At 40.6% G+C, this 14,675-nt stretch overlaps 2 protein-coding genes and 1 non-coding gene across 6 annotated transcripts in view; 1 reads left to right on the top strand and 2 right to left on the bottom strand.

Moving 5' to 3' along the window:
- Positions 1 to 13,073, bottom strand: part of LOC146547579 (FERM, ARHGEF and pleckstrin domain-containing protein 1-like) — a 69,924-nt gene extending 56,851 nt beyond the window's left edge. For all 3 annotated transcript variants that reach the window (XM_085266148.1, XM_085266151.1, XM_085266149.1), the window contains exons 1-2: positions 12,827 to 13,073; positions 3,176 to 3,403 (exon numbers count right to left, since the gene is read on the bottom strand). In XM_085266148.1, the coding sequence (XP_085122274.1) occupies positions 3,176 to 3,349 (174 nt within the window). In that variant the 5' untranslated portion in view covers positions 3,350 to 3,403; positions 12,827 to 13,073. The remainder of the gene's footprint in view (positions 1 to 3,175; positions 3,404 to 12,826) is intronic.
- Positions 13,074 to 13,592: 519 nt separating this feature from the next.
- trnai-aau (transfer RNA isoleucine (anticodon AAU)) lies at positions 13,593 to 13,666 on the bottom strand. Its single transcript has one exon. It is a non-coding gene; the product is annotated as a tRNA-Ile (tRNA).
- Positions 13,667 to 13,951: 285 nt separating this feature from the next.
- LOC146547577 (N-chimaerin) overlaps positions 13,952 to 14,675 on the top strand; it is a 29,081-nt gene continuing 28,357 nt past the window's right edge. The window contains exons 1-2 of one of the 2 annotated variants that reach the window (XM_085264755.1): positions 13,952 to 14,027; positions 14,365 to 14,456. In XM_085264755.1, coding sequence (XP_085120881.1) covers positions 14,438 to 14,456 — 19 coding nt within the window. In that variant the 5' untranslated portion in view covers positions 13,952 to 14,027; positions 14,365 to 14,437. Of the gene's footprint in view, positions 14,028 to 14,059; positions 14,216 to 14,364; positions 14,457 to 14,675 lie in introns of those variants that run through there. The other variant, XM_085264756.1, reaches the window with a different exon arrangement.

Genomic DNA, 14,675 nt, shown 5'->3' with positions numbered 1-14,675 from the left:
CAAACTGAAGAAAGTGATAGGCCCATACAGTTAGCCTTCCAATTAATAGCTAGCCAAGACCTGCTAAAAATATAATCATTATTGTGGTTCTTGTAAATGCACATTTTATGATAATCTTGAGACTGCACATTAACCAAATCCATATTTCTTCAGGAAGACTGATTATAGAGCGTGACTGCAATCAGCACAGCTGTGATGCTACTCTGCTACATGTGCTGCAGATAGTGATTTTTATATTGTAAACATAGTACTGGAGCAACTGCCGTTTGAAGCCCAGAAAACAGACAGAAGCACTATGTCCTCTAAACACAACCTAGCTGAAACTTATCTATATGAAAACACTGCACAGGATCTATTTTCATTTAGTATGCAAAAATCAGATTTGCTTTGAGTGCAGGTTTGGCATTTCAGCCTGCAGAAGACTTGTTTAAACAGGCTGAATTAATGTGCACTCCTAACTATCCCTTGATTTTGGAGAAATATCTTCATTTCCTTGTAATTGGTCTCAAAAGTGGTTTAAAACAAAGAACAAATTCAAGAAATCAACCCCAAAAAGCTTTAGTCAACATTACAACAACACTATGGTATGTCTGCATTGTTCTTCATGTGCTAAAAAAAAAAAATACTAAAATTAAATGTATTTTTAATATTTATTGCCCCTCTCCTGCAGCAGCCTGAGGTTTGCTGATAACAAGGTGGTTAATGAGCTACCCTTCTACTTTACCTCCACTGCAGTGAAAAAATGCCCAGTCAAGTGCCAATGCTAGTGAAAGCTGCAGGCTTATCTCCTGATTCACACATTCGACTGCACCTACTGCACAAATACACTGGAGGCTATTGTAACAGGAAAAAACAGATTAGGTGAGTCAGGCTCAATAGACAATGTCCCCATTATTTCACCAAATTTGTAAGAAGCACTGAAAACAACTGTCATTAATTTGGTTGGTTCACTTCCCATGTTCCATGTTTCTCTGCTCTGTTCTCGCTTCTCTCCTTCTAGTTCATCTTTTATTACATTTGGCTTTTAAAACAGCAACGAAAAATAAAAATAAATAAATAAATACATAAAAAATATTACTATTTTAGTTTCATGCTGCTGTTTTCACCCGATACTTCTGCTCTCCTGTGGTGTAAAGAGTGAAGCTGAAACAGGGTCCAGAGAGACAGACCAACTCATACGTGTGTGAGAGGCTGTGAAAGGAGTTGAGGACAGAAATAGATAGAGAAAAGAGCTCCCTGATATGAAGAGGGCTGCTGCTTTGTGGAGAACATCAGTTTGTGGAGACATCAATTTAGTAGTATTCACACACAGATGACATCCCCTCACAGACACCAGATCCCAGGCCACTGTCAAACTGTCCAATCATCCACTCAAACACATCCTGAGGCACTTTCACTCCAACAACCGCATGCATTCTTGGCCATTTCATGAGGACCAATTACAGCCCCACAGACCAGCAGCTCTGAATGTTCGAGAAGCCAGCTGAGACAGTGATTCTTTCTGGATTCTCTCTTGATTATCATCACAAAGACTCCCTAAATCTGAAGCTGAAAATACAGCAGCTGTTTTTTTTTAAAGACATGCAAATCACCAAGGAAGGCTTGAAACCAAACTCTGTCAGCCTGCAGCAGACATTAATTCTGAAATTCGAGGATACGCCCACCCTGAGATGACATACCACAGTACCACAGCAGCAGCAATGTGATTAAAACTGCTGTCTGTGCCGCCTCTCAAAGGACGCCTTTAAAAGAAAAAAAAACAAAACATTAGGAAGTCAGGGAGCACAAGTAGACGCGCATGACATACTCAAGCTAACAAGGAGATTCAAAACACATGCAAATATTTATGAAGCAGGGTGAATACTGGCTACAGTAATATACAGTTATGTATGTTTATGATGGAGTAAATGACAGAAGAGGGAGGCTTAAGGCTAAATAAAAGCAAAGAAGAAGAAAATGAAAACTTAGGAACACAGGACAAATGCAGGACTGCTTACTACATATACACATGCCATAACAGCAATCTTTTTATAAAAAGGGGAGCAGGCTTAGTGTTTAGAAAAACACAAGCTGCTGGGAAGTAGTAAAAAAAAAACAGAATAAAGTCTGCCTCTGTCTGCAAAGCCAAAACAGGAGTCTGTAGGTGTGGTGTGCTCGGACAGGAAGCTGGCTTCTGTCCCACTTCCCGTGTATCACAAGGAAGTGGAGATTGAAGATAAGACTCCAGGTGGATGGAACAAAATGAACCATCTCTATGGAGCAAAAACTGGTGATGAATTCCATGGGGACTGTGGAAAAATAGTTTAATATTTTACCCTCCTTTTCTGCTTGTATCAGTTAATAAAGTGACAGTTTAGCAAGAGGGTAATAAATAAATGACAAACACATGCTTAGATGAAGAGAAAATGGAGAGAGGCTTAAGGAAACAAACCAATATCTTATCTGAACATTGAAGGCAATAATGTCACTCTGCAAATGCTTCCTTTTCGTGATGCCAAAAATCTAAAAAAGACTATGAAAGTCATTTTGCACATTCTGAACAGAAGCACAGGTTTATTCTTTGAGGCTTTTGTGCTACCCAAGAGCAGCGATGGTTTTATAACAGGCTCTTAGGTAATAAATAAACTAAAGGGGCGCTTTGGAAGCACATCCTCCACCAAGTACAGAGCAGCACAGACAGTTACACAGTTATCGTGAAATGCAATAGTGAAATGCCAGTGGATCGCCAACCAACAGGGCCAATACAACTGAAGTATCCCTCATCTTGATATTGAACCCAGACTTGCTCTCAAGTCATCCATCCATGAGTGAATGTTGCTTGTAGTGAAAAGTGTAAGTGCCAGTCCATTTACCAAATGAAATGAAAGCATGTAAATATTTTAAAAAGCAAAACAACAAAAACAAACAAACAAACAAACAAAAATATGGAAATTTGATGGGTTAATGGAAAGAAACTAAACTCATGCACTGCTTATTTGCAATAACAACACACAAGAAGGTTCTACCAAGCTGAACACCTGTTTTACTCCCATCACAACCACTGCTGTGGATATTTTCATGGACAGTAAGATGTGTGCAAACCTCACACATCCACTCTTCACTTCCCACATGTTTATTTTAAATCCCTCTGGATCACTAAAGTATGCCTGCAATAATCCAACATTATGTTACTCACCGATATTTGGAAGACTTCCTGTGTGTCATCAAGCATCTGCACCCTCATGGAGACTTGGCGTCCTGGAGGCTGGGCAGGAGGGCGCAGACCTGGCTCTAGGGTGGACACTCCAAAGCTTTCAGGAGCACCCAGCCTCTGCCCGGCTGTGGACGACCTGTCGGCTGGTTCGACCATGATGACAGACCTTACAGTAAGAGGCTATCGAGCTGCAGGGACCTCTGTTCACGTCTAGTGGAGAAAGAAAAGAGAATTTTCTGAAAATGTGGGATTGGAGTTTGTCTCTTTGTATGCTTTGGGCCCTCACTATAAACAGTACAGTTGCATCACATCCTGTGTGTTAGTAAATCTGCATGCACAATTTCCTTAAAAGGCATCCTGATACTGCTTTTATAGGAATTCTAAATCCCTTTTGTGGGTGTCTGAAGGACTAAAAACGTCATTAGCATTTAAAGAAACACAGGCCAAACTGCATTAATGCAAACCTGAGAGATCTCTTGAATAACTGGAGGTTATTCTTGAAACATGAAAATAAAGGACCTGTGCACCTTATTTAAAAAGAAAAGAAAAGAAAGGGAGTAAGAGGTTCTTTTGTGGCACTTTGCTTGGAGAGAAACTCCAAAGTTTAATTACTTCAAGAAATGTGTGAAATGTCTTCCCATATTTATCCAATCTTTGCTTTAAATTGGTCTTACCCAATGTACAAACCAAAAGACATTTAATCTGAGTTCTTTAGTGATGAGCTTTATTTATTTATTGACTATAGTGATGAAATGAGTGCATACATAGCATAAACTTCAGACAGAATCAGACAGACTTGCTCACACCTAGCTAGACACTCATGTATCCCAGCTGCAGAGCATGAAGTTGGGATTTCCTATGAGCTAGTCACAGAGCTCTGTTTAAGGCCAGTTCAGACTTGAATAAAGCGTCACAAGTAGGGCAGATGAGATACGGTCTGAGAACGCACAAAGACACTCAATCTGTGCCCCTCACCCCCTTTGCTTTCATTCAATTACACAACACCCCCACCTCCATCCCACACTTGATAAACCTCAACCTCAGACAGTAAATAACCCCTCAGGACTGCTGGTGATATCACAGCTGAGGAATGTTTTAGAAGACAGTCAGGGTGGGGGGCAAAGGACGAGGGTAACACAGTGCTGCGCTGCCCTGACACACTAACACACAGGATCAATTATCCAGCGTTTCCAGCAATGCTCAGCAGACTTTGAGGTTTGTGTCTGGAGAAAAATTAAATATTAAAAAAAAAAAGAGAGAGCTCATGTACAGAGGCATTTCTTGTCAATAAATCATGACATCAATGTCCACTTCTAACCCAGTAGTAAACATCATTTAGAAAACACAGCTTCTTGTTCAAGGTCAACATAATTGATCATTATTATCACACAACAGATGTAGTGTGACTGTAAACTATGAGTCATCCACTAAGCTGCAGTGGAAAAAATCAAATCAAATCTGTTGTTTCCTTTTCACCAACAACTCAGTTTGTTGTAAATATTTGAGTGGTGCAGTTAGCAGGGAGACTCCACCATGGCAAACATCCACCCCAACTATGTGAGCTTCATTCACCACTTCCAATGCCGGGCCCATAATTCAAGAGCAAATACAGTGTGTCATAGGCTTGATGGGAGCTGTCCTGTTCCAAAGACTCCTATAAATGTGCCTGAAAAATACAGCTTTCCTTTGCCCAAATCTGGAGAATCAAACTGATGTATAATTTGTGGTTTTACGAGGACAGGACACTGTGGTGAAGCCACTGTGACGAGTATCTAGTTTGGGGATAAAGTACAGGTTGAGTGAATTTTTTGAGCCAGATGTCAAAATATTTAGGCAAGCAAGGTATGCAGACAAGATCCTTGAATGTTATTCACAAAAGCACAGTCATAGTTTTTGCAATAAACCACAATAAAAATGTTACAAAAAGGCACCAGCATCACAGATGTGGTTGAGAAATCCAGGTAAGTGAATCGAGTTAGTCTAACAACACCTGTTGCAGCTGTCTGTAATGGTATTATAACCCTTTTCCACTATTAAGTACTTGGCTGGACTCGATTAGCCTTTTAGGGTTTTCTATTAGGTGGTAGTACCTGGGACCAGGTCCGTTTTTAGCACCTACTTTGCCGGGGTTCCAAGCGATCTGAAATGCTCTAAAAATATGATGTCAACAAGTCAACAAAAAGCCATACACTGAGCAGCAGGTATAACATTGATGTCCTACATTGTTGTGTTGTGTTTGTGCCACATACACTGACTGAAATGGACTTTCAGCCATGTTCGATAATGACCCCATCCATGCACATTAGGGTGTACTCAATCATAATGGAAAACGACTGAAACCAAGTACACTCAGTTCGAATAAGTACTAGTCCTCTGAATAGGGCTATTATGGTTCCTGTCAGTCAAAGCAGAAAGGCCCCAAACTTTAAGCTTCAACAGCTGAGTTATAAGAAAACTTAGACTTCGCACAGATGTAACAAAGGGATAAGTTGGTTGTAGAGGGCTGTATTAGTTGCTGTATTCTGTAAAGCCGGTATTTTAACATGGGACCCTATGGGGATTGACCCACTTTTGGAAACGGCCTCAAATGGGCACTAGAGGAACTACAGTTAGTGGCACTTCCTACTTTGGCTGCCACATCTTAACATTTTGAACTGTTGGTCAAAATAAAGAAACTTCGACATCTGTCTTATTTCTTTCATGATCATTCAAACCTTATCAAACCTTTATTTCAAAATTGACCCCAGAACAGTTGAGGTGATTTTTTTTCCCCACAGAAATAACCAGGCTAATAACACCACACTGCAATAGAAAAGAAAAACAAAAAAACAGCACCATCCTTAGTAATCCCTTCACATGAACACACAGGTTACTGCTTCTCTACACCTCAGTCACAAAACCTGAAACTGGAGACGTACCAAGGAAGTGACCTGACAATAAAAAGGGATCTGACATTCAAGTTACTCATTACACCAGTGGGAACACTCCTTTGTTTCTGTCAACCACTTCTGCAATGAAATGAAAGTGCCATGCAGTTGTTCACTGGTAGCTGTAACGGCTGGAAGCACTGAGACAGTGACCAACACCTTCCTTTAAGCTATAGTAAAACTTACATGCCACTGTCCTGCTTGACAAAACAATGTTACATATTTTAAAACTACAAACTTAAAGCTCCCTGTATTACCCAAGTCAAAAACCAGTTTTATAGCTCTAATAATTCACTGACAATGACGTATCAATTGCCCAGCTGATATTCTGCAGGCAGCAGAGCTGATTTGTTGTCTGCATGTCTTCAGTCTTTTAAAGAAAAGCTCACATAAGGAATCTACTGGGAACTAAAATAAAAATAATACAGATTCTTCCATGAATGATTTCAATGACTTCACCATCATAAAAGAAATCGGAACCTTGATAATAACACACTACATGTTAAACTGACAATCAAATTCACCACCAATTAAATCTAGAAAGAGGGAATTTGGAAGCTGGGATTTCATCATCTCCTCTTTAGAGCCTGGGAGAATTATACATGGAGTTTTGTTGTGCAAGAGAGGAATACAGAGCAAGCTGCTCATGCAGGCACAAAGGAAGCTACTGTGGGAGCTTCCAGCAGTGGGGCTTTAACTCAGGGGGACCTAGGCCTCTCAACCAGGCTTTGAACTAGCTGAAAGTTTCCCAAGAGTTTGCCAGAGGGAAGCCAAGCTAAGAGAATCGGATGTGATTGCAAGTGCATGAGAGACAGCCTTATGTCATACAGGGAGAAAAGTTACCAATTTGATTCAGATCGTTTTCATACAAAGGATTACCAACTCTGACCCCAATCTGTTAAAAAATTAGATAACGCTTTGTCATTTTTGAAGTGAGAAGTCTGACATTACATAATCTGTGTAAGCTTGCACAATGGGGAGAGTCAGTCGGCTGTGAAACAGGTCTAGCAATCAGCAGTTTGGTTAAAATGTCAAGGCCAAATGAGATGCAAGAAGCTGGAAGTCTGTACACAGACTGATGAGTGTGCTGGTTAAAAAAAAAGCTAAATTATTGACAAAAGGAGCAGCAGAAACTGTGCTGTGAAAAAGGATCACTGATCACAAGATGAAACTAACACAGGTGCACTGCTAGGCTAATGAAGGGAGCTTTGCAGTCATATTTAAACAGCACTGTGTCAGGGCCACTGTAGAGAGAAAGTAACACGGTAGAGCTGGGGTAATATTCTCAGAAAAACTCTGAATAATACAAACATTTACAAATAGTAAGGACCCACTTGCCTCACCTCATAAGGTTGGATCAGCATAGTCATAACACAATCATTTGATCATAATGTAATTTATAAAAAAATTAGAATATGCATGCCGGGGAAAAAAAGTGTTACACATTCCTTGAAATGTCTGTGGAAATCTTTAAACGTCTTTGTTTGACAAACAGTCCCAAACCTGAAAATATTCATGGAAGTACTGCCCACACAAATTTAAAAGACTAACTAGCACATAATCTCTGGCCTCAGTTACTTTTTCCTATCACAGTTATATCAGGATATTACAGATATCCTGCTAGTGGCATAACACATATGTCCAATACCAGAGATAGCAAGAGAGCGATATGGCCCTCAAAGATCCATGAGAAAGGATTTATAAAACCTTATTTGGTGGATAACGTCAGCAATCAAAACTACACAAGTAGTTTTGATTTCCTGTGGTAACTTAAATGAAAGCTCATTTAGATAGTGCTTCAAAGTAACCGCCAAAATAATGGCCCAGAGGCGTTACTAAGATGCCCATGATACCAGACTTGCTCATAGAAGGACTTTGACTTTGACCACCTCTGTGGTAGCTCACCAGCAATCAGCGTGCTACAGTGCAGTCCTGGGATCCCTTTCACAGGTGATTTAGCCCCACTCAAACCTTGAATCATATGACCAGAATAGCAGACATGATGGTAGGGTGGGACTAATGCTGAGTTCCAGATCAAGTCAGAAATCAAAATTTCTGAGTTCCCAGTTTAATCTGGAATGCCCCCTTAACTTGAATTTCCTACTCAGAAAGTCAAAGCAACCCCAACAATCAAGAATGAATAATACAAGATGGCAGCAGTTAATGTACAAGCAGTAAAACTGTAAAATTTTTAATCTGGACTGCCGCCGTTGTATATTCATGACTCGCTAAACAAGCCATATGCAGAGCACTGACTAGGCTCTATCCATGCGTGTGCCACAGGCGTGTTTTTAAGTTCCGACAAACAAATATGCTGTATAGCTAGTCATACATGAATGGCTCTACAATGCTAAAAACCAAAACAAATCCTGATTTTCTTGCTTTTCTGACTTTACTGTTGGAACACACTAGCTAGGAAGTGAAGTCATTCTAGAGTTCTGACTTCCAAGGTTATTGGAACATAGCTAAAGTCTCCAAAATTCAAATTCAGACTGTAACCCATTCCAAAGCGGTTCATTTATGGTGTGAATGTGATCACACCTCAATCAGAATCAAATACCAGGTATACGTTGTAGAGATGGCACGATACCACTTTTTTATGTCCGATACCGATACCGATATCATAAATTTGGATATCTGCCGATACCGATATGAATCCGATATAGTGTTTTTTAATCAACAAAACTGTTTTTTAAATATCTTGCTGCATTTTGTATAAGTTCATACTCAAGTTTAAAACAACAACTACACTAAAGCTATTCTGTTATACCTGTATGCAAAAAAAAATATTTCATAGTTCAGCAATACTGATCAATCTAATAAACTTAAACCTACACCATCCTCCCTATTCTGGTATTTTAAAGAGTACTTAGCATAAATATTAAGCAACCTAACTAATAGGGTTCCAACTCCCAGCAACAACAAAAATAAATAAATAAAAAATAGGGAACCACCCCTCACACTCCACCTCATGATGCTTAATCGACGTAATCAACCTTAATTTGATGCAGTGTGAAAAAAAATACACAGAAATCAATTATTTTTCAAGAAATATTAAATAGATTCAACATCTTTCTTCCACAAAATTGCAGACTGCACAGACGGTACCTTCCCAAAGGAAAAAGTACTATAGCTTACTAGGGTATATTAGACTTAACAGTTACTATATACAATAATGGACTTCTATACATTTTACATCAGATTAAAACTTTGGGTGTAAGATTCAGATAAATATTAAATAATTAAAAGCTAGACATTTTAAATGAGAATAAGAAAGAAAAGTATGTCTTTGTGCCCTCTTTTCCCTGTTAATGCCCTATCGGCCCCCCTGGCTAAACTTTGCTAGATCCGCCCCTGCACAGTTACCAGTGTCAGCTACGTAGAAAAAGATCCTGGAGTAGAAAGTAATAATAAATAAATTCTAACAACAGCTTATCAAGCTTAAATGTGCTGCTGTTGTTCAGCCGCTGGTTTCCTCTTTCTGGTGCAAAGTGGGCCAAAAGCAAACAAGAGACACGGACTCGCGACAGAAAAGCCGATCAGCTGATCATTTAAGCAGTTTCACGATTGAAGTAGCAGCAAGAAGAGGCAGTCGCTCGTTAAGCTTAACGCAGGAATGCTTTACAAACATTCAGAGATGGACTTACACACTTGCTTTACTTCTCTCGGGGATAACTTTGTCGGAGATGAAATGCCGGGTTGCTAGCGAAGCTCCACATGCTATCCAGACCACGTGATGCATACTGCTCCGACGTGCTAATGTTCTGAGGTGAGTTACAGCATGTTGCAAGCTTTGTGAGGTGCTTTCGTGATATTTAATGGATCGGATTACATTTTTTATTTTTCTCCGATATCCGATCCAGTAATTTAGGTCAGTATCGGACCGATACCGATACGTAATATCGGATCGGTCCATCTCTAATACGTTGTAAGTTTGAGCTACAGAAAAATTTCCCATAGCCACGTATGCTTTGCATTCTGGGATGCAGCAAGGTACTATAGAAGTGGAAAGGTATGTATAGGCTAGCAACTCGCAGTCAAATGAAAATGTAAATTCTACATGTTCTCTAATAGGAGATCAACACAGGACCCTTTCCCTGCATTTACTTTTGTTGCTCCCCTCTCCGGACACATATGGCCAATAACATTCTCATCTGGTTTGTAGTGATGCATTTTATGTCTGTGAAGGTTCTCAGTCATCCAGGTCATCTCAGGAATTCGCATGATAAGGTGGGGCCAGGTTTCACAATGAACTCACCCGAAACTCTGGCTGATTGGGACCCACACCCAGTTTCACACCTTGGCTAAGGCGATTAGAGGATCATCAGGGGGTCCTTTTGTCCCTCTGTGGGGGGTTACTCCCACTAGGTTTATATCTGGGACTCTCCACCATTTGACCTTAGAACTGAAGAAGCTTCTCGGATGAGAGGTGAAACGTCTTCAAGTAACTTAAAGAAGTCCAGACGCTTTTCTTTGCAAGCTCCTTTGACTGTGATGCATTTTAGTTCACTTGGATTCTACTCTGTGTAAAAAGAAGTCAAATTACAGGGAAAAGCTACAAGTTTACAAACTCATCAACTGATTTGAATCAGAGTAAAAGAACCATTGGATGTGAAAACTAAGGGTTATATACCAGGGACTCTCCATAGGTTGTTATAGAACTAAAGAAGCCTCTTTCTTCCAAGAGGCTTCTTTACTTTGGTATGTGAACATGAAAACATGGTCACATACCAAAAGAACTCTATTTGCCTTCTTTCCAAGTACTTGAGACATAGGCTCTAGTGGTAAATATGTTTGAATTATTCCCTACTTAGCTGTTCGCATACCACTGTATCAGGATTTTCTTGGATCAGAACCTCCAACTTCAATGTTAAAATTGTTGAATTTACAGAATTACAAGCAACATAAATCTTTCACAAAAACTGTAAGGAATATATTGTTAAAAAATAAGCCCAAGAAACTGAACTGGAGTCACTGATCACTGATACTTCTCCATCATGTCAGAAGCTCTTTTTTTAATGAATGACAAATATTTGACAAATGACATGGCTTTTTGTGTGTTACCCCTAGTTCATGAAGTCTGCGCATCAGTGTTGGTTAGAGCTGATGCTTAACAGATATTGTGTCTGTATGACATGCCCTTAAACTCTACAGATGCATCTTGATAACAGAGCTATTTAGAGCTAGCTGTTAATTCAGTTCCAAAAAAAGCTCCAAATAACTAGCACTGGGAACATTTTTAAGGCTTAAAAAACAGTGGCTGATGTTATGTTGCTATGTCCATCTTTTGGTGACTACACATGCACGCAACTATCAGTCAGTAGGTCAGTCGGAAGGTGCATACTGAGCATTGTTTTGTGCAGAAAAAAAAAATCCCTGTGTGTTCTGGTGAGGGCATCCTGAGTAGCGACATATGGTGGGAAGGTGTGGAAACAGCTAAGCAAGTGGATCTTGCTTCCAGATTATGTCCCATATATTTACACCCACCCCTAACCCCACCCCCGAAACTCACACAATAAAACTAATACATGCACTAAGCCAATGAACACTAAAGGGGATCCATTACCTGACAGTGTTGTTTGTTGTGTACATTTTCACTCTGTGTATTCTACATGAGTCGAGTGAAAAATGACACCCAAGCCGACAAGCATTGGCGAGGGTGAGATCAAGGCTATGACACAGCGAGCCCGCTACACCTGCGCTCCTTGACAGATCAGTGGCTGGGCTTGACTCCACCAAGGTGACACCATCCACCTGCTGAGCCATTAAGCTGCTCTACTGCCCTCAGGAGAGATTGTATTGTGTGTGTATGTGTGGGCAAGAAATGGAGTGCAACATCAACACCACGTGGCAATCAATACCATGTCATACTGATTGCAAAACCAAACAGGCAGCATTTCCACCTGAGCACCCAACCATTGTTGATCATGGATGCTGACCCTGTGACCTCATGCTGAAAGATGGAGGGGGTCCAAGAAGAGTATGTGTCTCTCAGAAATCAATAAAGGGAGGGGATTTGTTTACCAGCTGATTGTGACACCTAAAAGGTGCACACTGTGAAAGGGGGATTGTCTCTGAGAACACCAAAGATCAACTAGCAGCTTTGTTAGGTGCACGCGCACGCGCACTTCGACGAGCCACATTTAGAGACGTACTCATACAGTACAGAGTACAGTTGGCAGAGAGAACCCTACAATGTGGGTTAGCAGAGTAATCCTTTAGCCCAGGGCAAAGATGTCAGTAGGCCAAGGCAACCTGCTCACAGTCCAGGGACTGAGCTGGTGTGTGCATGTGTGTGTGGCATTATTAATACAAAATACTGGAATTACTAATAAAGTGGAAAATATTCAAGATTAAAGTGTTAAAACTATAATAATCTTGAAGTTTTATGTAGCAGTAATCGGAGGAGCATATCCTCGTCTATCTTTAAGCTTACAGTAACAGAAGCTCTGCTGGACCTCCTAAAGCTCAGCCGATTAGGAAAACGAACAGACTGGTGGCTGCAATCGAAGCGAGCTTAGACTTAAGATATCGGACTCATCGCGCTTAACCCACTGTTGCATTTTAAAAAAGCAACGACTCCTATTCCTAGAAACTGGTCTACATAATGCAGTAAAGCTGTCTGAATCTGCACCTACTGTGCGAGGAATACCAGAAACACTGCGTTTAAGCTCGCTTCACAATCCGGATGGCACGGTTTCCTTACCCCCCCTCTTCCTCCAGGATCCACTGAATGTGAGTCCGTGAGAGCTTTTTATGTCCACCGCAGATGGTAAAATCCACGCTGTAAGTTTTGAACGCGGTGCTCCTCTTGCTTGCAGCTGAACCGCTCCCTCTCAGGTGGGACGTGGTTTGTCCGCGGCAGCCATTCAGACAAATGTGGGAAGCCGCGCACTGAGCTTTCTACTGGAACAATAAAGAGCAACACACACCGCCTCCAGCGCTCCGTGCGCCCCGGCACTGGTGGTGGTGGTGTCAGGGAGAGAAAATGCAACTTGGGCGGCTCAGCAGCGCCATCGCACGGCCTGAGTAAGGTGTTGGCCATTGGTTTGTTTCTCACAATGAGCACTTTACAGCCTATTTAACTTAATAGAGATTCAAATTATTCAGGCCCCAGAAAACAGACTATATCAGAATATAATAGGAGTAAAGTAAACATTGCTTAGATTAAAACATTTGAATTTTATATCAATATTGAAGATAATCCAAAATTACACAATGGGTAATGGGAAATTACAGAATTACACAACTACTAGTAAGGACTACAACACAATGGAGACTTCATACAAATTTTTCACTTTAATTTGACAATTTTTACAATTTAATGTCGAATTTTTTGAGTTTTTTCTATCATTTCACCTAACAGCGATGGTTTACATTCTTTTTTTTATTAGGTTGAAAAAATGATTTGTTATAATTAAAATCAAAGGGGGTTTTTTTGGGGAAAAAAAAAAAAAAACAAAAGCTGGAAATGGCCCGTACGGGGATCGAACCCGCGACCTTGGCGTTATTAGCACCACGCTCTAACCAACTGAGCTAACCGGCCACGAGGCTTCCCGGCAGAACAACTGTTTTTATATGTGTACCATATGTACTGCTCACGAAAGCGGTATAAATTGGTTGAACAAGCTCATATTCTTGTGGTTGGTTCTCTCTTTCACTTTTTCATTGCACTTGTCGCATTCCACGACAACCAATAAAAGCAAATACTAATTCTACGAGGCGAAAAGAAAACCTCAGCCCCACATCGACGACGTCTTTCTTTGCCACGAAGCAGCATCAGCCAGGTCTGTTGCCATAGTTACGAGAGAGCGAGAGAGCGACAGAGAGAGAGAAAGCGAGAGGGAGAGAGGGTGAGACTGATCACGTGACCCAGCAAGATGGCGACTATAATGTAGAATGGGGATGTGAGTACCACGTCTTATTGGCTAACCTTTGGGCTACTAAAACCAGCGTGTGTTCTCACATTGTTGGGAGCCGTGTTTGTTGCACTTTTATTTTGCTACGAAGCAAATGCTTTGTCTTCACAGTGTAACTTTAAAAGAAAAGGGTCCACCAGCGCCGCCTTATCCTCCAGGACAGCCTACCAACTAAAGTGAATCCGCTAACGTTAGCTTTCTTATATACCGTGGTTATCTGTTATTGTGGCTGATTACTCAGCTGGTTTTACTCTGACCCGGGTAGCTCACCTCCAGCTGCGGCTGCACTCTCACCTTGTTCCGCTTGTGTCCTCTTCTCTTTCAGGATTTAAACTGAGAGGGTGGAAATTTGGATCTGCTGCCTAATTGTTCATCATCATTATTATCTTAGAATCAAGATGGCCCTAAATGTCTTTGGTAAGCAGCATCTCACAGTACACGATTGTCCCTGGAATGGCTTATGGATTTAAGAATGGTGTGTTAATTTGTTTATGATTAACTTCCAATCTGTTGTTTAAACATGTTGTTTAAAAATGAAAAGTGGTCAGTGGTCGTATTCACAGAAGTTTCAAATAGTAGACTTGATTTAATGAAGAAAAATCCAGATCCTTTAAATAAGGAAAACTAGTATTGCAT

This window comes from Mchenga conophoros, linkage group LG23, assembly GCF_057382185.1.
Source record: "Mchenga conophoros isolate Kocher_MC1m ecotype Shallow Benthic linkage group LG23, M_conophoros_male_GT1.1, whole genome shotgun sequence".
Classification (NCBI taxonomy): Eukaryota; Metazoa; Chordata; class Actinopteri; order Cichliformes; family Cichlidae; genus Mchenga; species Mchenga conophoros.
Note: the sequence above shows the minus strand (reverse complement) of the source record. Positions and strands in the feature narration are given on the sequence as shown.